Below are 27,342 nucleotides of genomic sequence, written 5' to 3'. Positions count from 1 at the left end.
TGTCCGGATATTTGGAAGGTATGGCCCAGATCCGTTCAGCAGTCTTATCACAGTTGGAAGGAAGCTGTTCCCAAATCTGGCTGTACAAGTATTCAAGCTCCTGAACCTTCTCCCAGAGGGAAGAGGGACAAAAAGTGTGTTGGCTGGGTGTGTTGTGTCCTTGATTATCCTGGCAGCACTGCTCCGACAGCGTGCAGTGTAAAGTGAGTCCAAGGATGGAAGATTGGTTTGTGTGATGTGCTGGGCTATGTTCATGATCTTCTGCAGCTTCTTCCGGTCTTTGACAGGACAACTTCCATACCAGGTTGTCTTGCACCCTAGAAGAATGCTTTCCACGGTGCATCTATAAAAATTAGTGAGGGTTTTAGGGGACAGGCCAAATTTCTTCAGCTTTCTCAGGAAGTAAAGGCGCTGGTGGGCCTTCTTGGCAGTGGACTCTGCTTGGTTAGACCAAGTCAGGTCATTTGTGATATTAACCCCGAGGAACTTAAAGTTTTTGACCTGTTCCACCTGCGCACAACCGATGTAGATGGGGTTGTGCGGTCCGCAACTCCTTCTGAAGTCAACAACCAATTCCTTCGTCTTGCTGACGTTGAGGGATAGGTTATTGTCTTCGCACTATGCCACCAGGTTCTTAATTTCCTCTGTATTCAAACTCGTCGTTACCCAAGATACGGCCTACAATTGTGGTGTCATCAGCAAACTCATATATTAAGTTCGATGGAAACTTAGCTACACAATCATGGGTGTACAGTGAGTACAGCAGGGGGCTGAGTACACAGCCTTGTGGGGCACCGGTGCTCAGAGTGATTGTAGAGGAGAGCTTGTCCCCTATTTTTACAGCCTGGGTCCTGTCTGTGAGGAAGTTGAAGATCCAGCTGCAGATCTGGGTGCTAAGACCCAGGTTCCGGATTTCAGGAATCAGTTTATTTGGAATGATGGTAAGGCAGAGCTGTAGTCAATGAAAAGGAGCCTTACATATGCGTCTTTATTCTCCAGGTGTTCCAAGGAGGAATGTAGTGCCAGAGAGATGGCATCTGCCGTTGACCTGTTTCTCCCATAGGCGAATTGCAAAGCAGCGAGGTTGACCGGTAGGCTATGGTTGATGTGGTTGATAAAGGAGTTTATTCCTTCCATAGATGCTGCCCGACTTGCCCAGTTCCTCCAGCATTTTGTGCGTGTTTCTGGCATTTACAGTATCTATTGTGTTTTAAATTTATTCGCTGTTTTTCCGACTGCCTTTTGTGGAGTCCAGAATTTGCTCATAGTCGTTCAAGGCACAATGTCACTAGACGCTGCCCATTGACAACAAACAACAAAAGCCGTTTCACCGAATAATTTTACAATCCTATGAAGGGTTACTGTTGCTTTAAAATTCGGCTATTATCATATTATTGCAACACGGTACGAAGTCTGAGACTATTATAAACAACCAGAGTATTTCAGATATGACAAATTATGTACTACATTATAAACTAAATTACTGGAGTCAATTTGTTCTTTGTGAACTCAGTGAATTTCATCATCTGTAGATTATCTGGAGATGTTCTCGAGATTGTCACTGAACTCGCCTGTTTGGTGACAAGAGGCTCGTTACAGGGAGTGGTCGATAATGTTGCAAACTTTGGCCGTTGAAGCGCCGAGGAGAGTATTACTATTTTCCTGATGGTTCGATCGTTGCCAACTTTACTAGAGGAGCGAAGTGTAATCCGGCGACGCCACCCTATTTTATAGTCCGAGGGAAACAAATCCAAATCGCAGGTAATTCAACATCGATTTTTATTCCTTTATTCTAACATTTTTGTAATGTATCCGAAAGAAAAGTCCTAATGAAAGCTGCCGGTTTAATCTCTCAGCAGCAAACTGATGTGGGAGACGATAATAAAAATATATTTCAGATACTTTTGAATCTCCGGGTAGATCGTAGTTTGTTTTTTTTTTGCATGACGCCAAATGTCGAATGAAAATTGAAGATCCGTTGGGAATCTTTCTTGGGTCTCTTGTGCTCGGGGACTGTACCTTTACATTTTGTAACACACGAATAAACTGCAAAGCTCGACAGAAGCAACAGCTCCCGCGGAAACATGAAGTACATGTTCTGTGGCCATAGTTTCTACGGAAACTTATAGTTACAGCACAATACTACATACAAGACATTTTTTAAAAAAGTCATTCAAATTGTAATTTATACAGCGCTTCTTTTAGTGTTTATGTATCCAGGGAGAAATAGAGGGGAAAAGTGGGGACTATCCTTTTTTTTTCGCGTGAAGTCTGATTTGAATTGCTGTCTTTCGACACTGCCAGCTAGTCATCGGAATATATTAACGAACGAAAATGTTTCGCAATTCTTCGCAGCTCAGGGTATCGAGGGAATAGCACATCTATTTTGCAACAAAAACATGCCGGATCTGCGGAGAGAAATGGCAGTCGACGATTCGGGTGTCCATTTTCCTCCACAGATGCTACCCCACCCTCAAATTTACTTGGTTCATCTGTGACACATCTCTCTTCTTTCCTGATCTTTTGTTCTCCTTCTCCAGAGACAGACTATCTATGGACATCCTTTACAAATTCACGGACTCTCACAGTTATCTTGACTATACCTCTTCCCTCCCTGTCACCTGAAAAATTGCTGATCCCTTTTCTCAGTAACTCTGCCTCTATCACATCTGTTCTAGAATATCAAGGAGTTGTCGGTTATCAGAAAATGGGGCTTCCCTTCCACCACTCCACTATCAATGCCGCCCTCACCCATATCTCTGATATCACCTGTGTCTGACTCCATCCATTCCACAACTTGTCATAACAAGGATAGGGTTTCCCTTGTCCTCACATTCAGTAACACCCCACATGCCTCCGTATCCAGCACATCATTCTCTGCAAATTCTACAATACCTAATAGGATCCTACTACCAGGCACAACTCTCTCTCCTACCCCATTACCCCCTCCCCTACTTCCCACAGAAAACACTCTCTGTATGAATTCCTTGTCTACTTGTTGCTCTCCATTGACCTCCATCCCGGCACTTATCCCTGCAACCATGACAAAAGCTACACTTGCCCCTACACCTCTTCCCTCACTACCAATTAGAGCCCATCTAGGTGAGGCAACTCTTCACCTTTGAATTTGTTGTGGTCATTTATTGTATCGGGTGTAACCTCCTGTACACCGACGAGACCTAACGCAGATTGGGAGACTGCTTCAACAAGCACATTTGTTCTGTCCTCCCCAAATCCCAGTGACCACCCATTTGAATTTGACACTGCTATTTCCATTCCAGCATGTTGGCCCATGAACTCCTACCATGATGTGGCCAAACGAAGCTGCAGGAGCTACAACTCAAACTCCAGGGTAAACAACAACATCGATTTCTCAAACTTCACCATGATTCCCCGGTTTTTATTCCCCTCTTTTATCTCCCTTATTCTGGTAGCCCTTTCACCTCATCTGTTCTCTCTAATCCTCATGAACTGCCGAAGTCTTCCCTCCAGTTGTACACCCCCCCCCCACCCTTACTCCACTGTCCTCTCCTATCAAGCTTCTTCCTCGACCCTCTGCATCTTCCACCTATCACTGCCCAGCTTTTCACTTAATTCCCCTCACTGGTCTCACCCATCGCCTACCAGATTGTACTCCTCCCCTTCCCACTAACTTACTAATCTGGATTCTCTCCGCTTCCTCTCCAGTCCTGATGGCCGATCTCAGCCCATTCCTCTCCATACTGTAGATGATGCCTGACTTGCTGTGTTGCTTCCGCATTTTATGTGTGCCAGTGTCACTTCATGTTTTTCTGTTACCAAGCCACACCTCCTCCTAACCCCTTTCTTTTCCCAATTTCTATCCAGGTCCACAGTAGCATCCTAGTCTCTACCACCACATTCACCCCACTGAAAAATAATTAGCTCACTTTATCAACCCATTCCCATAGTTCTAGCAAGGAAGAAAGCCTATTACTCTACCGACTTATGAATTGTGAGATATTTGAAGATATAAACATATTCATAGTTAAAAACATATCCCCACCATCATGTCCCACTGCTGTACCATTGCCTTTTGAAGACTCTCCTTTACTTTACTGTCACCAAAGAATTGATACTAGAGTGTACAATCATCACAGCGATATTTGATTCTGCGCTTTGCACTCCCTGGAGTACAAATCAAAGTAAATATAATAAAAATTTAAATTATAAATCATAATTAGAAAATAGAAAAGGGAAAGTAAGGTAGTGCAAGTCAGGTCCGGATATTTGGAAAGTACGGCCCAGATCCGGGTCAGGATCCTTTCAGCAGTCTTATCACAGTTGGAAAGAAGCTGTTCCCAAATCTGGCCGTATGAATCTTCAAGCTCTTGAACCTTCTCCCGGAGGGAAGAGGGACAAAAAGTGTGTTGGCTTGGTGGGTCGTGTCCTTGATTATCCTGGCAGCACTGCGCCAACAGCATCTGTTGTAAAGTGAGTCCAAGGATGGAAGATTGGTTTGTGTGATGTGCTGGGCTATGTTCACGATCTTCTACAGCTTCTTCCGGTCTTGGACAGAACAACTTCCATATCAGGTTGTGATGCACCCTAGAAGAATGCTTTCTATGGTGCATCTATAAAAATTAGTGAGGGTTTTAGGGGACAGGCCAAATTTTTCAGCTGCCAAATTTTTTCAGCTATACTTTTTCCTCATATATTGTGTTTGCTTTTATCCATACTACCTTGATTGATGGAAAATTAGCAGAATTACCATGGAAATTCCTTTAGATGGTAACCAGATTCCAGTCCTCCAGAAGAACCTTATTTGGATCTCTGGAAAATATGGTCAAAGTTTTCTCTTTGAATGGAGTGGAATGGAAGAAAGCGGCATCCATCATCAGGTTCCTCCACCATCAAGGCTATGCACTTTTCTTATTATTACCATTGAGCAGGAGGTACAGGACCCTTGGGTCCCACACCACCAGGTTCAGAAACAGTTATTGGCCTACAATCATCAGGTTCTTGAACCACTATGGATAACTTCATTCACCTCAATGCTGAACTGATTCGACAACCTGCAGACTCACTTTCAAGGACACTACACCTCACGTTCTCAGTATTATAGTTTTGTATTTGCACAATTTGTCTTCTTTTGCCCATTGGTTGTTGTCAGTCTTTGTTTATGTATAGTTTTCCATAAATTCTAATGTATTTCTTTGTTTTCCTTTAAATGCCTGCAAGAAAATGAATCACAAGGTAGTATATGGGGGCATGCATGTACTTTGATAATAAACTTACTTTGACATCAAAGCTGTCAGGTTAAAATTGTTTGTCTTAAATTTATTTGAATCATTTAAATTTCAGATTTGCTGAAAAGAAGTTTTAAACAGACTGACGGGCAAGGGAGCACAGCAACCTTCCAATATGAAAGACCAATGTAAAATCAAAGTGCCTCTTTACTTCAATTCCAAGCAGCTCCTTTACATGTTTCTGGTATCGCTGACACTGCTTGTGGTAATTATAAACTTTCAGCTCATCAAGGTGTGTAAAATGGTATTCTGAAAAATCGATCAAGTAAACTGAGCATGAAGAAACAATATTTAAAAGCTTTTCTTTTTAACACCAGATCCAAGAGGAAAGGATCAGATTGTTCATAGTTCTGTTGTAGCCATTTTGAGCAGGAGCTGTGTTTCTCCCTGTTCACCTTGGTGGTTTATGAGAGCAGGGAGAGGGGCCAGATGCTCTTTTGGAGATGTATGAGAATGTCATGTCCTTTTACTGCATTCCTTTTTAATTACATTTCAAATGTAGGCATGACACCACCACTTCAATGTCGCATTGGGATCTGGGTAGTGAGGATACGTCTTCCTGCTGAGTGTTAAAGTATTAGTGGGAAGCAGGCATTTTGATTCATGGTCCCCATGTCCTTTGGTTTAGCAACTAAGAGCAAGTGAGCTAATTTTATTGTACTAAGATTATCCAGTTTTAAATCTCTTAAATAACACAATTTCATTCTGATATCCTCCTCTATTACATGACTTCAATGTTGAAGAACAGAGGTAGTGGTAGCTTTTCAGCACATAGATTCAGTCTGCCAGTTTGCCTTCTGTTGTCTACATTTCTGCTATTATTACTCACAGGGGTTAAGTATTTGGTGTTCTTAGATATTTCAGACTGGGAATAAGTTGCTCAATTTATTGTTCAGGAAACACTTTGAATAGTTAAGTTTACAAATGATGTAGGAAAACTAATTTTGATGAACAGCTCAGTAGATACCCTGTGGTTTCTGATACTTTGACTAAATTATTTCCCACTGTGTAACCTTGACTATACTTTCAGGTCACTTGACCAATAACGTGGTGTCATGATAAATCCCCACCATGTTGTTTTTTACTTTTGCCATACAACAGAAGTTATTGGGCGGTGATCAAGTATAGAAGCACTGAGTAGATGGTTTTCTTTTCTCTCACCAACTCTGGAATTCTGTAATACCTTTACCCAGACAGGAACTCACTCTGGGGCACCTTCAGTCTGATAAGTTTTCAGAAGTACCACGTTACTTGAGATGGGTGTTTCTTATGGATGCTGCAATCCTCAAAAGAAGGTACAACTTCAGTAACCCTGTTCTTCTCAGATCTCAATGTGACTTCATCGAGAAGACAGTGGGATTCATAGCTCTGGATAGTCTCTCTGAATTCCCTTGTAGTTGACAGATAGATCTTCTAGGAATGAACTGACTCCCTAATCTCAGATGCCAACATAAAATATTCAATACTGAATTATTTTTCTTTCCACAGTCAGATATACATTCACTTTCTCAATCAGACTCCCAATGGAGCAGGTATCCACCTCTAAAGAATTATTCCACAATACAGCAAGACATGGAAGTGCTGAAGCCTGATTGGACACACAAGATGTTGCAGTACGGCTACCAGAGTCACAGCTTTACCCCTGAGGAAAGATCAGAAGGTGCAGCTGTATTGAAAATGATTGAGTGGCCAAAGCCTTCAAACTCCAGTGTACCTTTCCGGAAAAGCAGCAACCCATCACTTACACGTTTTGTTATTTTGAATTCTGGAAAGACTTTCTATGTTGGAGATCAGCTACAGGTGATGGTGCGTATGTATGATTTTGAAGGAAATCCGAAGCAATACGGGGGTGACTATCTCCAAGCCCGGATCCACACTCCAGAGTTGAAAGCCGGTTCAGCAGGAATGGTTATAGATCACCAAAATGGAACTTATCACATCAATTTTACTTTATTCTGGCCAGGAAAAGTCCAAGTGTCTGTTTCACTGGTTCATCCCAGTGAAGGGATCCAGGTACTTTGGAGACTTCGTGAAGAACAGCCATTTAGAGTGCTTTTGAGAAGTCACTTCAAATATGGGGCTATTTCAGAGACTACAATATGCAATGCATTTTTACCTCAGACTAAACCACTTTGTAACTTTACTGACCTCAGGACTGGAGAGCCTTGGTTCTGTTATAAACCAAAAAAGCTTCCTTGCTCTTCTCGTGTCAACTATGACAGAGCAGGATATGCAAAACTGAATGTGAAAGGGGAAGATATTAAATTTTTCCAAAGGTATGTTATTTATTTCCTTTCAATTATAACTTAGTTTCTTGATTTAGCAAAACTGTAGCAAGATTGCTATGCTGCCAATTTTTCTTTTTGGTCGTGTATAATCTGGATCAGTGGATAAATGTGCTGAAAATGGCAAATGTAATTTAATGCAGACAAGTACAAGTTGTTGCACTTTGGTAGGACCATCGAGGGTAAGTCTTGCACAGAGAAGGGTAGAGCACTGAGGTGTACAGTAGAACAAAAGGATCTGGAAATACAGGTCAATAGTTCTTTGGAAGTGCTGTCACAGGTGTTTACAGGTAAGGTAAACTTTTGGTATATTGGTCTTCATAAATTGTAGTATTGAGTACAAAGTATTGGTGCTATGTTAAAGTTGTATAAGATGTTGGTGAGGCCTAATTTGGAGTACATTTGCAGTTTTGGTCACCTACCTATAGGAAAGATGTAAATAAGATTGAAAGAGTACAGAGAAAATTTACAAGAATGTTGCCGAGTTTAGCGGATCTGAGTTATATGGAAAGATTGAATAGCTTAGCACTTTATTTCTTGGAACGTTTGGAAATTTGATGGGGATATATAAAATTATAAGGGGTATTGTTAGGATAAATGCTAGCAGGCTTTTTTCACTGAAGTTGGGTGGGATAATAACTAGAGATCATGGGTTAGGGGTGAAAGGTGAAAATTTAAGGGGACCTTCTCTCCGAAGGTCATGAGAATGTGGAACAAGTTGTCAGTGCAAGTATTGCATGCAAGCTCGATTTCAATGTTTAAGAGAAGCTTGGATAGATACATGGAAGGTAGAGGTATGGAGGACTGTGGTCCCAGTGCAGGTCAATGGAAGTAGACAGTTTAAATGGCTCAGCATAGGCCAGATGGGCCAAAGGGCCTGTTTTTGTGCTGTACTTTTCTATGACTCTGACTAATTGATTCTCAAAGATTTAACCTAGATGAAAGCCTGCATCTCCAAGTCACCACCCAGCTAACAGGAGTCACCTGCTACACATTTCCAACTCATCACCTGCAGCCTATTTAAACTCTCATCCACAGTCCTTACTCACCCATCGATCAGCCAATCACAACCAGCTACTCCTAGTCACTGTAACCTTGTTGCCTTCTTGTGTTAAGTATGGGATCTCTCTTTTTTTGCGGCCCCTCATAGCTTGTTATTTTGCAGGAAAAGTTATCGCCCACTGCTAGGTCATCTCTGCTGCTTTGCATTTGGGTCAAGACTCCTGTATGTTTTCTGACAGATGAGTGAACCAGTGATTGACCTGCAGAGCTTGCTATCCTAAAGAAAGTAGTCTGTCGACAGGCACACACAATCCTGAAGTAGCAGGAAGCTATTAACACTATAATTCTCCATTTCAGTACAGCAATCCCACGACACTCAACCTCCTCCCTGATTCCGGTGCCTGAACACTTCAAACTGATCCCCAGTGCCAAGCTGCCACTTCCTGTCCCAGCTGGCCTTGCATTTCAAGCTCCGGCCATCTCTGTATGTTACAGACTGAGCCAAGACTGCCCTTGTGTTTCTCTCATGTTTAGGTGAGCTCTGACCTGCACTGCTGTGAATTGGGACAATAAAACCCCCGTTCGCAATGCATGTGAAGATTTCACAACCTGAGATGCGCTGGATTTTCAACCATCCATGAGGTACTGGTTGGATGCTTCGCATGCACCAATACTCACGCTCAGTTCTGTGGAATTTCGGAACCTCATGGCAGAGTGCGGCTGGAATGCAGAAGCGATGCTGGCGCACTACCATCACAGCCTCTCAGAGCACTTGAAAGAAAATCTTTCTACCCAGGAAATGCCCACTAACATCAAACGCCTCATCACTCTGCCTCTTCTAATTGACAAAGTGTCTTATGAAGCAACTCTGCAGATAATCAGCTAGAATCTCAGTTCCATTCCCAGAACCATTTCAGGCTGCAGGACCTTCTTTACCAATGCCTCCAGAAACCAGGTAGTTAGGGAGAGCTCCCTTAAACCTTACCCCCCCACCCAACCACCAAGAGCGTGAGCATCAGCAGAGAAACAAATTGAGCACTTACTGTGGTACTGCCAATCACTCATGCATCAAATGCCTCCTGCATCTAGGAAGATTGAACCACCAGGAAGAGACAAGGGACGTTCTAAATGTTAAGCTCCCTCCAGTCCTTTGTTCCTGCACTATAGTACGAGCTCCTGCAGACATTGGAGAGCATCCTAAGTCCACCCAATACCTCCTGATTGACTGACCCAACACTCCTCTTATGTTGTGTTACCCCTGGCTCTCCACTCATGACCCTCACTTCATCTAGTCATCGGGTTTACTGCTGAGCCGGAGACCTACCTGCCTGCCACCTTAGTTGACCTTTCCCGACAAATCCTTGGCAACTTCGGACAAGTTTTCCAGGATAACCTCCAGCAGACTGTTGGAGAAAATAGAGATAGTCACCAAAATTATCAGACTTGCCTTCAATGTTATTCTTGAAAGCCCTCACAAATATGATAAATGAATGCAATAAGTTGTATCATAAAACTTGTTATTTCCTTTCGGGTTCTTATGACCTCCAGTGTGGGAGTTAGACCTTTATCATCTCAAACACAAGTTTCTTCACACTGTAAATCAATGCCCTCAAAGCACATTGTGTTATTGGACATGGCATAGGTTCAGAGTATCTCCTTGCTGCAGGCTGAGTGTGAACACACTGAACTACCCTTTGGGACTCAAACTCATGACTCATAGACATTTGTTCTTCAGATGTATCCGCATTAGTATCAAGTAAGTTGGACTTTTTCCGCTCCATGTCACTAGCGGGACTATCACCATAGAGCTGTTCTGTTGGAGCATGTTTAGCACTTGAAGCCCTTAGCACTTTGACCATCTTGGCTGCTATTTCTTCCTGCAATTTAAGCTGCTCCATATTTCTTTAAAGCTGTTCCACCTGTTCTTCCAGAGAGTGCTTATCTCTCAATATTTGCTGTCTTGCGTATCACTCAGCTAAATCAGCCTCCATTTGAATGTGCACAAATGTGGTGTCAGATGCATGGTAATATGCTGCACACACTTTAGGTGTGCTGAATTCAATCGTATACATGGTCACAGCCTGTCCTGAGGCTTTGTAAATATTCTCATTTCCTCCAACAAATTGACCTTCAACATCGTGAGTTTGTTTAATTTCTCTTAGTCTTGGCTTCAAGGACACTGCTTCCAGCTGGGCTCATGTTGTTTTCCAAGTGTGCAAACCAGACAAAACAACATCAAATTCAATTCAGCTTTTCAACAATGGAAGCAATTCAATTCTTCAACTTTTCAACTGAACCAAGTGATCGAACTCTTCATACAAACACCACTACACAGTTTACAACTTTATTTAGTCCAACTGGACAGGCAACACTGGCCATTCGAAACAGTGTTTCAAATCCAAACACACAGCATATATCAACAAAAGTTCATTACTTGCCATAAGCTGTTCCAGGCTGTAGTGATCCTAACTTCTTGGATACATCTGAATGCTGATGCTTATTTGGTATAACTGTTGAAAATTATTTTTCTGTTAGAAATGTATCAGAAAACCTAAACCAAAACTAAAACAAAAATAATTGCTACTACTTCTGACCACTAGGGATTTGTTATACTTGCATGACCTGCTCCCAGTTACAATAGTGAAATCCTTCATTTAATCCTTAATTTGCAAATAGCAAACATAATTTTAAAAAGATGAGACTTAAGCATACCTGAGTGTAAGTTAAGCATAATTAAGCATTATTCAGCATTATCACAGTGATATCGGGTGATCAGCAAAAGATATAGATCCACCAGTCCCAAGCTACAAACTGCCGCAAAACAAGCAAGGATACTGAACTTATTCACCCCACTCACATGACCAGTTACCATAATAAACATAGTAAATGTGCAACACAGAATTCAATGCAGATAGGGGATTGATATATGGCTCCTACAATGGGCACATCTTTGCCTTCTGCCGCAAAGTGCCTGACCCACTTGAGTGCTCAGTCATTATTTTGATAAAGCCTCCAGTGATGTCACCTTTGAGGCATTCATTGGTAAATGCAGGACAAAATACACCCTGTAACACAGCCAGAGACCTTTAGAAAGTGCTTGACCAGTAAGTCTTGAAAATATCTAGTCAGGAAAGGGTGGAAGCATAAACATGGATTGCACATGGAAGTGGCTGGTAGCCTCACTCAGAAGTGTTTATTAGTGTAATCTACCTAGGTCAAATTAACATTCTGCACCTAAAGTGTACCACAACCACAGTCCTTAGATCATGGGTGATAGAGTTTCCGTTGCCACTAGGCAATTAAACTTTTATGATTTTAAATAGGGTGTACTGGAATTCGGAAATTCTTGAAAAGGTGCAGGGTAATAAGTTTTGTATGCTCTGACTGTAAGGGCCAGTGTTTAATATCTCAGCTCAGAACAATCATGCATGAGCTTACTTCCTTCCCTAACTTCTACAGTCACTCAGATTTTTTGAACCTCACGAGGAACATGCACACACCAAATGTGACAGAGCAAAATACAAATAATCATTGTCTGGATGGATTGTACTGGTTTAAGATGGCAGAACTCTAGAGCAGGCAATGTTATTTCAGATTGTTTCTTGTAAGCTGTTTAGACTTATTTACAAACAGTCTAAAAGACAAATCAAGACTTTCAAAATGCTAGAAGAACTCAGCAGGTCAGGCAGCATCTATGGAAGTAAATAAGCAGTCGACATTTCGAGCAGAGATCCTTCAGACTTTCTCATGTTAAGACTAAAGTTAAATTCAGAGCAAAAGCTGGCTACTCGCCCTTTGAGCCTGCTGTATATTTGAAAAAGATCACCGAAAGCCGTTGATGAGAAAATCAAGATTTGAATAGCTCAGACTCAGCAGAAAGCAGCTGATTGGGCAATCGAGGTCAGGTGACCAAGCAGTTTGAAAAGCTCAAATAAATAAATAGAGGGTTACCTGAAACGGAGCAGCCTGTGGAAAGCGGCCAGTGAAGGAGTGGAGATTTGAGGCTTTGATGAGAAGAGGCGGAGGACGAGCTTGTTCCCAGTTAGTCTTTGCAATGCCCCCTGAGACGGTGATGTGCCTCTCCTGTGAGATGTGGCAGTCCTGGGGGAACTCCCCTCTCCCGCAGAGTCACATCTGCCAGAAGTGCTTGCGGCTGGGCAATCTGGAAGACCGTGTGAGGAATCTGGAGCAGCAGCTAGATGACCTTCGACTCATAAGGGAGAATGAGGCAGTCATAGATGAGAGCTACAGGGAGGTAGTCACACCTAGGCTGCCGGAAGCAGGTCATTGGGTGACAGTCCGAGGGGGTAAAGTGAAGGAGAGTAGACAGGTAGTGCAGAGCACCCCTGTAGACATTCCCCTGAATAATAAGTTTACTGTCCTGGATACTGTTGGTGAGGACAACTAACCAGGTGTGAGCCACGGTGGCAGGTCCTCTGGCACTGAGTCTGACCCCAGAAGGGTGGGACGGAGAAGAGGAGAGCTGTCGTCATTGCAGACTCTATAGTCAGTGGAGCAGACAGGAGATTTTGTGGATGTGAGAAGGAAACCCGCATGGTTTGTTGCCTCCCGGGTGCCAGGGTCTGGGATGTCTCTGATGGGGTGCATGACACCCTGGTACGAGAGGGAAAGCAACCAGAAGTTGTGATACATGTTGGGACCAATGACATAGGCAGGAAGAGTGATGAGTTCCTGAAGTGTCAGATTTGGGAACAGGACCTCAAGGGTGGCGTTCTCAGGATTGCTGCCAGTGCTATGTGATAGTGATGGTAAGAATTGGAGGAGATGGCAGCTGAATGAGTGGCTGAGGAGTTGGTGCAGGGGGCAAAGTTTTAGATTTATGGACCATTGGGATCTCTTCTAGGGAAGGTGGGACCTGTACAGATTGGATGGGTTGCACCTGAACTCGAGGGGGAGCATTTTCCTTGCTGGTAGGTTTGCTAGCATGGTTTGGGAGGGTTTAAACTAATTTGCAAGGGGGATGGGACACAGAGCGATAGAACAGTGAAAGAAGTGCATGGAGTAAAGCCAGATCTAACATATAGAGAGGCTTTGAGGAAAGAGCAGCAGTATAAAGGGTATAAAGGTAGTAAGGTAGAAGGGCTAAAGTGCGTGTACTTCAATGCAAGAAGCATCAGGAACAAAGGTAATGAACTGAGACCTTGGATACATGCATGGAATTATGATGTAGTGGCCAGTACAGAGACTTGACTGGCACCAGGGCAGGAATGGATTCTCAATATTCCTGGATTTCAGTGCTTTAAAAGGGATAGAGAGGGGAGAAAAGGAGGAGGAGGGGTGGCATTACTGGTCAGGGATACTATTACAGCTGCAGAAAGGGTGGATAATGTAGCAGGATCCTCTTTTGCGTCAGTATGGGTGGAATTCAGGAACAGGAAGGGAGCAGTTACTCTACTGGTGGTATTCTATAGGCCCCTTGGTAACAGCAGAGATACCAAGGAACAGATTGGGAGGCAGAATTTGGAAAGGTGCAAAAATAACAGGGTTGTTATCATGGGTGACTTTAACTTCCTTAATATTGATTGGCACTTGATTAGTTCCAAGGGTTTAGATGGGGCAGAGTTTGTTAAGTGTGTCCAGGATGGATTCCTGTCACAGTATGTTGACAGGCCGACTAGGGGGAATGCCATACGAGATCTAGTATTAGGTAACGAACCGGGTCAGGTCACAGATCTGTCAGTGGGTGAGCATCTGGGGGACAGTGATCACCGCTCCCTGACCTTTAGCATTATCATGGAAAAGGATAGAATCAGAGAGGACAGGAAAATTTTTAATTGGGGAAGGGCAAATTATGAGGCTATAAGGCTAGAACTTGCGGGTGTGAACTGGGATGATATTTTTGCAGGGAAATGTACTATGGACATGTGGTCGATGTTTAAGGATCTTTTGCAGGATGTTAGGGATAAATTTGTCCCGGTGAGAAAGATAAAGAATGGTAGGGTGAAGGAACCATGGGTGACAAGTGAAGTGGAAAATCTAGTCAGGTGGAAGAAGGCAGCATACATGAGGTTTAGGAAGCAAGGATCAGATGGGTCTATTGAGGAATATAGGGTAGCAAGAAAGGAGCTTAAGAAGGGGCTGAGAAGAGCAAGAAGGGGGCATGAGAAGGCCTTGGCTAGTAGGGTATAGGAAAACCCCAAGGTATTCTTCAATTATGTGAAGAACAAAGGATGACAGGAGTGACGGTAGGACCTATTAGAGATAAAAGTGGGAAGATGTGCCTGGAGGCTGTGGAAGTGAGCGAGGATTGACTATGAAGGAGGTAATCGATAAGTATACTTTTTAACTGGATTAACTTTCAGCAATTCATCCATCTGCAAGTCTGAAGGACACCATCTGTTGCTGATTATTGACGTCTTCAATTGTATGTAATGTTGTTCATAGAGGGAGTGAGCATGATTATACTGCATTTGTGAATTGCATACAGTAAACAGTACGTGCAAACAGTAACAGTAATTAAAGAGAACACAAGGGAACAACAATAGAAAATGATTAAGTGAAATTTCAGGAACAAAGTTGATAAAACATCATGCAGGTAATTGTACATTGGAAATAAGTATTGAAAGAGATTATATTTACGGAATGTGGTACAATTTTAGAAATCCACAGGAAAAGCCAGACCCTTGCTTATACAGTGGATTTGGTTATATAGTTAATTTGCTGAAGTTTCATGGAAATATTTGAAAAGGTATAACTGAGTAACAATTATATATTTAAAAAATATATAGAACAAATTAGAATGCTACCAACACTACTACACAATGAAACTATGCTGTATCAGTTCCTAACAATTATTGACAGAGGAATTCATCCAGTGTATGCTGCTGTGTTCTTTTGATTGACCGTAAATGAACAAAATCAGCACAGATACCTAGTGTGGATAGTGGATAGTGGATTGCCTTTCTGCACCTTGGCAAGGATCTTAATTTTTTTTTAAAGGCAGAAGTATCAAAAATCACTGCTTTTAGAATTGGGATACATCGGCACAAATGCATAACATAACACAAGCATTCGCAACTGATGCTATTTAAAAACTGTTCACTGGTGTAACAGTGAACAAGTGCACACTACTGACACTAGTTGTAACCTGTTCAGCAACAATTTCCTGTCCCAGTTAAGTGGCAGAGTGTCCCAAATAAACAAAGGGAATCCCAGCTACTTTCTTGGTTAATTTTTGTTCTTAAAGAGCTGTCCCAAATAAGGGGCTGCCCCATTCAACTGTCGGCCCATTAACTGGACTTAGAATCTAAAAGTGGCAGGTCACGTTGAGAAAAATGTTCAATGGACAAAGATAATCCTAGGCATAAAAATAAAAGAAGTTCAACTAATATTTTCATAAATTATGATTTTGGCCTCAACTGAAGAACCAAGTCCAATTCTGGGCTCAAGGGTTTGCTGCTTCAAAGCCATGTGAGCCACATTATGTACCCAGAGAGACAGTGACAGGAGAGGGTGCAGCTAGGAATTAGTAGAGATGATAGAAAAATAAGCATTTTACAGATTAAATGAGAAGAAAAGTTTGCCTTTGTTGAGGAATTGGCAATGGAATGTGAAGGTTCAAAACAACTGGCAAAAAAGCCACAAATACATTGAGAAAAATATTTACTTGCAGAATGGCTTTAATGCACTGCCTAAAAGAGTAATGGTACAAAAATGTCAAAAAGAATTTGGATATACAGTATCATTAAAGTGAGAATATTGCTGGGCTGGTGGCTAAAGCATAGATAGGGAATTTACTGAATAAGTCTTTCAAGTAGCCCGTATGGATATAGCTTGTTTTGATAACAGTAGTACTGAGGTTGGGGATGGCATTAAACTGGAAATTAGAAATGCATGCAATAAAGGAACAGTAGTTACAATGCGTGACTTCAATCTACACATAGATTGGATGAACCAAATTGGTAAGGGTGCTGAGGAAGAGGATTTCTTGGAATGTATACGGGATGATTTTCTGAACCAACATGTCAAGGAACCAACTAGAGAGCTGGTCATTCTAGATTAGGTATTGAGCAATGAGGAAGGATTAGTTAGCAATCTTGTTAGCAACCTTGGGTAAGAGTGACCATAATATGGTGGAATTCTTCATTAAGATGGTGAGTGACATAGTTAATTCAGAAACAAAGGTTCTGAACTTAAAGAAGGGTAACTTTAAAGGTATGAGACCTTTAAAGGTTTGAGGTATGAGGTATTAGCTAAGATAGACTGGCAAATGATACATAAAGGGTTGATGGTCGATATGCAATGGCAAGCATTTAAAGATCACATGGATGAACTACAACAAGTGTTCATCCCAGTTTGGCAAAAGAATAAACCAGGGAAGGTAGTGCACCTCTGGCTGACACGGAAAATTAAGGATAGTATCAAGTCCAAGGAAAAAACATACAAATTAGCTAGAAAAAGTGGCACACCTGAGGACTGGGAGAAATTCAGAGTCCAGCAGAGGAGGACAAAGGGCTTAATTAGGAAAGGGAAAAAAGACTATGAGATAAAGCTGGCAGAGAACATAAAAACTGACTGTAAAAGCTTTTATAGATATGTGAAAAGACAAAGATTGGCTAAGACAAATGTAGGTCCCTTACAGTCAGAAACAGGTGAATTGATCATGGGGAACAAGGACATGGCAGACCAAATGAATAACTACTTTGGTTCTGTCTTCACTAAGGAGGACATAAATAATCTTCCGGAAATAGTAGGGGACCGAAGGTCTAGTGAGATGGAGGAACTGAGAGAAATACATGTTAGAAGGGAAGTGCTGTTAGGTAAATTGAAGGGATTAAAGGCAGATAAATCCCCAGGGCCAGATGGTCTACATCCCAGAATGCTTAAGGAAGTAGCCCAAGAAATAGTGGATGCATTAGTGATAATTCTTCAAAACTCCTTAGATTCTGGATTAGTTCCTGAGGATTGGAGGGTGGCTAATGTAACCCCACTTTTTAAAAAAGGAGGGAGAAAGAAACCAGGGAATTATAAACCGATTAGCCTGACATCGGTGGTGGGGAAAATGCTAGAGTCGGTTGTCAAAGATGAGATAACAGCACATTTGGAAAGAGGTGAAATCATCGGACAAAGACAGCATGGATTTGTGAAAGGAAAATCATGTCTGACGAATCTTATAGAATTTTTTGAGGATGTAACTAGTAGAGTGGATAGGGGAGAACCAGTGGTTGTGGTATATTTAGATTTTCAAAAGGCTTTTGACAAGGTTCTATACAGGAGATTAGTGTGCAAACTTAAAGCACATGCTATTGGGGGAATGGTATTCATGTGGATAGAGAATTGGTTGGCAAACAGGAAGCAAAGAGTGGGAATAAACAGGACCTTTTCAGATTGGTAGGCGGTGACTAGTGGGGTACCGCAAGGCTCAGTGCTGGGACCTCAGTTGTTTACAATATATATTAATGATTTAGACGAGGGAATTAAATGCCACATCTCCAAGTTTGCGGATGACACGAAGCTGGGCGGCAGTGTTAGCTGTGAGGAGGATGCTAAGAGGATGCAGGGTGACTTGGATAGGTTAGGTGAGTGAGCAAACTCATGGCAGATGCAATTTAATGTGGATAAATGTGAGGTTATCCACTTCGGTTGCAAGAACAGGAAAACAGATTGTTATCTGAATCGTGGCCGATTAGGAAAAGGGGAGGTGCAACGAGACCTGGGTGTCATTGTACACCAGTCATTGAAAGTGGGCATGCAGGTACAGCAGGCAGTGAAAAAGGCAAATGGTATGTTGGCATTCATAGCAAGAGCATTCAAGTACAGGAGCAGGGAGGTTCTACTGCAGTTGTACAAGGCCTTGGTGAGACCACAGCTGGAGTATTGTCTGCAGTTTTGGTCCCCTAATCTGAGCAAACTCATTCTTGCCATAGAGGGAGTACAAAGAAGGTTCACCAGATTGATTCCTGGGATGGCAGGACTTTCATATGAAGAAAGATTGGATCGACTAGGCTTATACTCGCTGGAATTTAGAAGATTGAGGGGGGATCTTATTGAAACGTATAAAATTGTAAAGGGATTGGACAGGCTAGATGCAGGAAGATTGTTTCCCATGTTGGGGGAGTCCAAAATGAGGGATCACAGTTTAAGGTTAAAGGGGAAGCCTTTTAGGACCGAGAAGAGGAAAAACTTCTTCACACAGAGAGTGGTGAATCTGTGGAATTCTCTGCCACAGGAAACAGTTGAGGCCAGTTCATTGGCTACATTTAAGAGGAAGTTAGATATGGCCCTTGTGGCTAAAGGGATCGGGGGTATGGAGAGAAAGCAGGTACAGGGTTCTGAGTTGGATGATCAGCCATGATCATACTGAATGGTGGTGCAGGCTTGAAGGGCCGAATGGCCTACTCCTGCACCTATTTTCTATGTTTCTATGATAACAAGAACCCGTACCTGTGGCATTCTAGTGTGAAGACATTTTGTAACTGCACTGGGTTCATGGTGAAAACTCGCTTGCCTAAAGATTGGAACTCACCATCTTTTGGTGTGCTGAATTTGTGCCATCTACAACACTGACATTTACCTGGATCTCCTGATAAGTTCATGAAATTGGACAATTGCTGTTAAAAGCAACACGATGCGAACCATGAGACCTGTGTTGTTCGTTATGGGGGATGTACAAGAAACCCTCAGCTACCTTGTCAGTGTCACTGCAGCTTAAAGTAAGAGAATAGTCGAACATGTTTTTGAGCTATATCTAGTAAGCATTCTCTTTATGTATTGATGCAATGACTTATTCTATGAAATATTTCCATTTACAGTAAAGTCAATCTCAAGAAGCCTTTACTTCCCAGTACCAGAGATTATGTAACTGTAAAACCTTCACCTCAGGCACGTAAGATTATTTTTATTCATTACTATTAAGTTAATAGTTTTTAAGAACTACAAGTCCTCAGCCATTCCAAACAAAATATAAATATCCATGTAGTTATTTCCTGAATTCTATTAGCATTTTATGTTCAGCTTGATTAAAGCATTTACAAATTATCCAGCCAAATATATTCATGAATTCACATAGGATTTAAACTGAGGCAAAATTTCCATTCTATACAAACCATTCAGCGACATGAATTATATTAAAGTCATGGTTATTAGGGTGTATTTTAAGAATTTTAATTAGTATTATTTATGATGGATTAGTTTGATTTCTCATTGGACTCCAGGATTTAACATTATGCTCTGTGTATTTAGAGCCAGATTTCCCCAACCTTTGTTGCAGCTACAAAGAGGGTGAGAGATGGATGGATGTAGACCATCTCTGTGCTCTACAGCAAGCTTGAATGTCACTTCTTGTGACTCAACCTGATCACTTTGACAAAATCAAGCATGCTGCAAATCCAAATATTGGATTCAAGAGAAAGGAAATATCAGTTTGGAGGCTACCCAGACAGAATATGAGGAAATGCTCCTGCACCCTGTGTTGGGTTCCTCATGGCAGTCATGTCAGAATGGGAACGGGAGTCCAAACTGAAGTGGATGGCTGCCTTTTGTGGTGGACAGAGCAAAGAGGTGTAATGGTCCCCCAATTTATGTCGGGTCTCACCAACATAGAGGAGGCTGCACCAGGAGCACCTGTTACCATAGATAACCCCTGACATTAGAAACATAGAATCATAGAAATCCTACAACACAATACAGGCCCTTCAGCCCACAAAGTTGTGCCAAACATGTCCCTACCTCAGAAATTACTAGGCTTACATATAGCCCTCTGTTTTACTAAGCTCCATGTATCTATCTAAAAGCCTCTTAAAAGACCTTATCATATCTGCCTCCACCACCATTGCCTGCAGTGCATTCCACGCACTCACCACTCTCTGAGTAAAAAACTTACCCCTGACATTTCCTCTGTACCTACTCCGCAGCACCTTAAACCTGTGTCCTCTAGTGGCAACCATTTCAGTCCTGGGAAAAAGCCTCTGACTATCCATACGTTCAATGCCTCTCATCATCTTGTACAACTCTATCAGGTCACCTCTCATCCTCCGTCACTCCAGGGAGAAAAGGCTGAGTTCACTCATCCTATTCTCATAAGGCATGCTCCACAATCCAGGCAACATCCTTGTAAATCTCCTCTGCACCCTTTCTATTGCATCCACATCCTTCCTGTAGTGAGGCAACCAGAACTGAGCACAGTACTCCAAGTGGGGTCTGACCAGTGTCCTATATAGCTGCAACATTACATCTCAGCTCCTAAACCCAGTCCCACGATTGATGAAGGCCAATGCACCATACACCTTCTCAACCACAGATTCAACCTGCGCAGCTGCTTTGAGTGTTCTATGGACTTGGACCCCAAGATCCCTCTGATCCTCCACACTGCCAAGAGTCTTACCATTAATACTATATTCTGCCATCATATTTGGCCTACCAAAATGAACCACTTCACACTTATCTGGGCTGAACTCCATCTGCCACTTCTCAGCCCAGTTTTGCATCCTATCAATGTTCCACTGTAACCTCTGACAGCCCTCCACACTATCCACAACACCACCAACTTTTGTGTCATCAGCAAACTTACTAACCCATCCCTCCACTTCCTCATCCAGGTCATTTATAAAAATCACAAAGAGTAAGGGTCTCAGAACAGATCCCTGAGGCACTCCACTGGCGACCGACCTCCATGCAGAATATGACCCGTCTACAACCACTCTTTGCCTACTGTGGGCAAGCCAGTTCTGGATCCACAAATCAATGTCCCCTTAGATCCCATGCCTCCTTACTTTCTCAATAAGCCTTGCATGGGGTACCTTATCAAATGCCTTGCTGAAATCCATATACACTACATCTACTGCTCTTCCTTCATTAATATGCTTAGTCACATCCTCAAAAAATTCAATCAGGCTTGTAAGGCACGACCTGCCCTTGACAAAGCTATGATGACTACTCCTAATCATATTATACCTCTCCAAATCTTCATAAATCCTGTCTCTCAGGATGTTCTACATCAACTGACCAACCACTGAGATAAGACTCACTGGTCAATAATTTCCTGCGCTATCTCTACTCCCTTTCTTGAATAAAGGAACAACATCCACAACCCTCCAATCCTCTGGAACCTCTCCCATCCCCATTGATGATGCAAAGATCATCACCTGAGGCTTGGAAATCTCCTCCTTCGCCTCCCACAGTAGGCCTGGGGTACATTTTGTCCAGTCCCGGCGACTTATCCAACTTGCTGCTTTCCAAAAGCTCCAGCGCATCCTCTTTCTTAATACCTACGTGCTCAAGCTTTTCGGTCTGCTGCAAGTCATCACTACAATCACTAAGATCCTTTTCCATAGTGAATCCTGAAGTAAAGTATTCATTATGTACCTCTGCTGTTTCCTCTGGTTCCATACACACTTTTCCACTGTCGCAATTGATAGGTCCTATTCTCTCACATTTATCTTCTTGCTCTTCACATACTAGTAGAATGCCTTGGGGGACATTATTGCAGGTGAAGTGTCATCTCACCTGGATGGATTCTTGAGAGCCTTGGTGGTGAGGGAAGAGGTACAGGGCAGGTTTGACATTTGTCATGTAAGCACCAGAAGAGGGATGTGTGGGGAGGGGTTGAGTGAACAAGGAACTCATACAGAGAGCAATCACTGCAGAAAGTGGGCGGGGATGGAGGACCTGTTGGAGATGTCAGAAGTTACAGAGAATGGTGTTCTGGATACAGAGGCTCATGGGGTGTTAGGCAGGGACAAGGGGATCCCTATCTCTGTTATGACTAGCCGGAAGAAGTAAGAGCAGATGTGTGGAAATGGGAGAATGTGTGAATGTAGCATTGATAGTGGTGGAAGGGAAGACCATTTTCTGAAAAAAAGGCAAATCTTGATGTCCTAGAATGGAAAGCCTCATCTGAGAGCAGATGTGGAGGAGTCAGAGGAACTGAGAGAAAAGAACAGTATTTTTACAAGTAATAGGGTGGAAAGAGGTACAGTCAAGATAAATGTGAGTGTCAGTGATTTGTATAATAGATAATTTGTCTCCAGAAATGGAAACTGAGAGATCAAAAAAGAGGGAAGAGGAGTCAAAGATGGACATTTAAAGGCAGTGTGGACGTTGGAGGCAAATTTGATGAAATTGATGAGATCAGCACCAATGCAGTCATCAATGTAGTACAGATTGAGTTAGGGAACATTGCTGGTGTAGACTTGGAACATGGACTGGTCCAGGTAGCTGACAAAAAGGCAGGCATAGCTGGCTTAGAGAAAGTGAGAGGAGCCAAAAGAGAGATTGTTGACGGTAAGTGCCAGTTCCTCCAAGTGGAGGAGGGCGGTGTTGGAGGGAAACTGATTAGGTCTGTTTTTCAGAAGGAAGCAGTGAGCTTAGGAGCCTTCCTAATAGGGAATGGAAGTGAATGGGGACTGGACAGCTTTTGTGAAAATAATATGGTCAGGGACATGGAACTGATCAAGATCATGTGAAGAGTCTCAGATGTAGGTGGGAGGGACTGAACCAAGGGAAACAAAATGGAATCAATGTATGTGGACACAAGTTCAATGGGGTTGGAGTAGACAAGGTCAAAGGGCTTAACAGGGCAGTTAGGTTTATGAATCTTGAATAGGAGGTAGACATGGGCAATGTGGGATATGGGAGCTATGATGGCAGTAGATGGGAGATCTCCAGTGGTGAGGGGAGAGTGAAGGGCAGTACATTCAGAGGGGATGAGGATTGAGTAGGTGAATGGAGTTGTAAAGTCAAGACGGATGATGTCACGTACACAGTTAGAGATGGAAATCAAGTGTGCCTAATGCCAAAGTGGAATGTCTAAGAGGAGGAAGTGGGTTGAAGAAGGAGAAAGGGGTGGGGAATCCTTGCCCAAGAAGTAGGCCCAGAGATGTAAGTGATGGAAGAAGAGCTTGGTGTCATCACCAGGTCTTCACCAACATCTCAAGTGAAAGGTGGGTGAGCAATAAATACCACCCGCACAGAGAATCCCACCACCAGTAAATGAATAAAACCAAACTTCGTGGTAATTGCTAAATAAACTTCTTGGAAAATGTCGCTGCCATTGAAACTGTGACTAACCAATTATGGTTGCATTACTAGTCCAATGTATATTACACCACAATGTCTGTACTTCTGTTCACTTTATTCTTAGCTGCAGTTCCTCGTGAATGTGTCCGGGGAAAACCAATGATATCACCATGTGGCTTTTATTACAAGAACCAGTGGATGTCATCAAGCTGTAAAATCCGTCGTTTTGACACTGCTGTAAACATTACGAACTGTCTCCGAGGGAAGAAGATGTATCTGATTGGAGATTCCACAATGCTCCAGTGGTTTCAATACTTGACTCGATTTCTTCCAGGTTAATCTGACTATCTTTTTTTGGTGGATAATACATTGAATGCATATGTTATATTTGAGATTGGTCTCTGATATGGCAGATTATATAGGAAATGCTAGAGATACAGGCAATTCAGCCCATCAGTTCACTGTGGTGATAATACTCATACTTGTGTCCTCTCACAAAAATCCATCAACAGAAACTTTTGCACCCTTCACTCTCACTTGTTTGTCCAGTCCCTCATTCAACACATCTTCTACCTTTTTGAATCACTCCCCATTCCAATTTTTCACAACTCTGTTGGCAAAGAAGTTCCTTCTGAATTCCCTTTGAAATATCATGTGACAATCTGAGCAGAGTCTCAGAGAGGCAGCCCTTAAGGTCCTCCAGCACCCAGGGCATGACCTTTTCCTCACTGCTACCATCAGGAAGCAGGTACAGAAGCCTGAAGGCACACACTCAGCTATTCAGGAACAGCTTCTTTCCTTCTGCCACCCAATTCCGAAATGGACATTGAACCCTTGAACACTACCTCACTTTTTTAATATATGTTATTTCTGTTTTTTGTGATAAGTAGGTGAGAAAAGGTATAAGGCCAGAGTGGGGAAAAGAGGAAGAGGGAAGGAGGAGGGATTTTGTTTTTTTACCAGAAAGAGATATCAATATTCATGCCATCAGGTTGGAGGCTACCCAAATGGAATGTAAGATGTTGCTCCTCCATTCTGAGAATGGCCTCATCTTGGCAACGTGTCCAAGTGGGAATGTGAATCAAATTAAAATGTTTGGCCACTGTAAGTTCCACTTTTGGCAGATGGAGTGGAGATGCTCGACAATGTGTCCCCAGTTTACGACTGATCTCACCAATGTAGAGGGGATCAAACTGGGAGCATTGCACACAATAGACAACCACAGTAGATTTGAAGGTGAAGTGTTGCCTCACCTGGAAGGACTGTTTGGGGTGCCAAATGGAGGAGAGGGAGGAGGTGAGTGGGCAGGTGTAGCACTTAGGCTGCTTACAGGGAAAAGTGTCAAGAGGGTGGTTAGTGGGGAGAGATGAATGGACAAGGGGACCTTGGAGGGAGTGATCCCTGAGGAAAGTAGTGCGGAAGGGGTGGGGAAGAGGTAAAGATATATTTAGTAGTAGGATCCGTTTAGAGATGCCAGAAGTTGTGGAGGATGATGTGTTGAATGTGAAGTCTCATGGGGTGATAGGTAAAGGCAAGAGGAACTCTATCACTGTTAAGGCAGTGGGAAGATGGAGGCAGTGCAGATGTTTGGAAAATGGAGGAGATGCAGGTGAGGGCAGCATCAATAGTGGAGGAAGGGAAGCCTCGTTCTTTGAAGAAGGCAAACATCTCTGATGTCCTGGAGAGAAAAGGTGCATCCTGGGAACAGATGTGGTGGAGGCAAAGGAATTAAGAAAAGGGCATAGCATTTTTTTTTTTACAAGAGATAGGGTGGGAAGAGGTATGGTGAAGACGGCTGTTGTATTTGGTAGGTTGATAAAAGATGTCACTTCATAGTTTGTCTCCAGAAATGGAGACAAAGAGATTGAGGAAAGGGAGGGAGCTGTCATTATTATATGTCTCTTACTACCAAAGGCAAGGATCCTATGCCAGGTTAGTATCTCTTAGCTCCTTAATTACATTGATAAGGTGTTAAGTCATTTATTCTATTTGGTGCTGTAAGCCTGAAAATCAAGGGTGTTGTCCATTTACATGTGTATACATTTTACTAAATGATGGCCAAGCAAGTTACATTTATTTTATTCCTTTTAGGTCTGAAAGTATTTGACATTGGCTCTTCTGGAATTGCTGGCCCTCTCCTTGCCGTAGACAAGGAGCACAACATCATGGTGGAATTTCGTGTCCATGGACCCCCAATCCAATTCTACAATATTTGGAGCCAGCTATTGCGGTACACTTCAAATAAAATAGATGAAGTTAGAGGAGGGAAAGATACAGTCATAGCAATTACCTTATGTGTCCATTTTGCCTCTTATCCAATAGAAGTGTACATTCGGAGGCTGCAGTACATCCGGAGATCAATCCTACAGCTTTTGGGCAGGAGTCCGGATACATTAGTGGTAATAAAGACGGCTAATGTACGGGCCCTTACACCATCCTTCAGTCTACGCCAGAGTGATTGGTTTTCCTATCAGCTTGATTTAGTATTGAGGAGGATATTTACAGGCATGAATGTAGCATTTGTAGATGCGTGGGAAATGACCATAGCCCACTACCTGCCCCATAACATACACCCTCATCAACTTATTATAAAGAATGAAATGGATGTATTTCTTTCATATGTCTGCCCGTCTGAAAAAGGTTGATAGACATTTGAAGAATATATCAATGTTTGCTTTAAGATAAATCATCTTTGGATTTTCCACAGATAGAGAGTATGTACTGGATACAATCAAACTGTTTTGGTATATGTAAATAATCCTATGTTCTTTTTTGTTCCAGTATTAGTGGGAATTCTGTATGTAACTCAATACATTATGCAGGCATTGTTTCCATTGACTATCCACTTATCATCAAATAAAAATGGTTTGCTGTGCATTCCCAACGTTTTCTGTTTTAATTTCAGATTTCTGACTCAGCAATTATTTGGTTTTCACACGTTCTAATGAACTAGTTTGCTAGTGCTACTAGGGAGGATTCAGAGTAGACTGACAGAGTGGTGGAAAACAGAGTAGCAGGACAGAGGGATTGAAAGGAAGAGAGATGGCTAGACATGCAAGATCAGACAGGAACAAGGTTATAGACTCAATAGGACAGACTGATTGAAATGTGTGTATTTTAATGCTAAGAGTATTATGACTGAGGGTGATGAACTTAGAGTTTAGATCAGTATATGGAACTATTTTGTTTTAGCCATTAAAGAAACTTAGTTGAGTGAGGGATAAGAATGGATATGTAAAGTTCCAGTGTTTTGATGTTTTATAAAAGAAGATAAAAGCAGATGGGTGAGGTGACAGTTGTGCAATTAATGAGGGACAATATCACAGCTGCACTCGTACCGGAGGGCTCATCCACTGAGTCTAAATGAACAGAATAAGAAAGATGCAATCACACTACTAGATTATATTACCTACCTTCGAATAGTCATCAGGACATGGAGGATCAAATATGCAGGCAGATTAGGGAAAGATGTGAAACAACAGGGTTGTTGTAGTGTGCGACCTCATATAGGCTGGGATATCTTTAGTGTAAGAGGTTTAGACAGGGCTGAATGTATTAGGTGCATCCAGGAAGCCCCAACAAGAGAAGAGGTCAAAGCAGATCTGGTGTTGGATCATAGAAGCGACAGGGCGAAGCATGGATCATCGAAGCCTGACGAGGTGACGGATCTTAAGTGGGAGAGCAGTTACCAGTTACAAAACTCCTTAAGCTTTAAGATAGCATAGATAAGTACAGATGTTGTGAGACCAGGGAGTTAATTGGAGCAGGGGAAAATTACAAGGGGATTAGGCAGGATCTAAGGAGTTAACTGG

General features: G+C 42.4%; 1 protein-coding gene across 1 annotated transcript; it reads left to right on the top strand.

Annotated features, from left to right (window-relative positions):
- The first annotated feature begins 1,604 nt into the window (after positions 1-1,604).
- On the top strand, positions 1,605-26,364 carry LOC140727286 (NXPE family member 3-like). Its single transcript, XM_073044547.1, has 6 exons — positions 1,605-1,761; positions 5,323-5,499; positions 6,756-7,543; positions 19,327-19,400; positions 23,655-23,864; positions 25,622-26,364. The coding sequence occupies exons 2-6, from the start codon at positions 5,383-5,385 to the stop codon at positions 26,173-26,175; spliced, it is 1,743 nt and encodes a 580-aa protein (XP_072900648.1). The 5' UTR covers positions 1,605-1,761; positions 5,323-5,382; the 3' UTR covers positions 26,176-26,364.
- The last annotated feature ends 978 nt before the right edge of the window (positions 26,365-27,342 follow it).

The sequence above is a fragment of the Hemitrygon akajei genome, chromosome 5, assembly GCF_048418815.1.
Source record: "Hemitrygon akajei chromosome 5, sHemAka1.3, whole genome shotgun sequence".
Lineage (NCBI taxonomy): Eukaryota > Metazoa > Chordata > Chondrichthyes > Myliobatiformes > Dasyatidae > Hemitrygon > Hemitrygon akajei.
This window is presented reverse-complemented; position numbering and strand designations above follow the sequence as displayed.

Coding starts and splice junctions, on each gene's coding strand:
- LOC140727286 (XM_073044547.1), top strand. CDS start 5,383: ATGAAAGACCAATGTAAAATCAAAGTGCCTCTTTACTTCAATTCCAAG. Junction 7,544..19,326: donor GATATTAAATTTTTCCAAAG/GTATGTTATTTA, acceptor TTCCATTTACAG/TAAAGTCAATCTCAAGAAGC. Junction 19,401..23,654: donor AAAACCTTCACCTCAGGCAC/GTAAGATTATTT, acceptor CTTTATTCTTAG/CTGCAGTTCCTCGTGAATGT.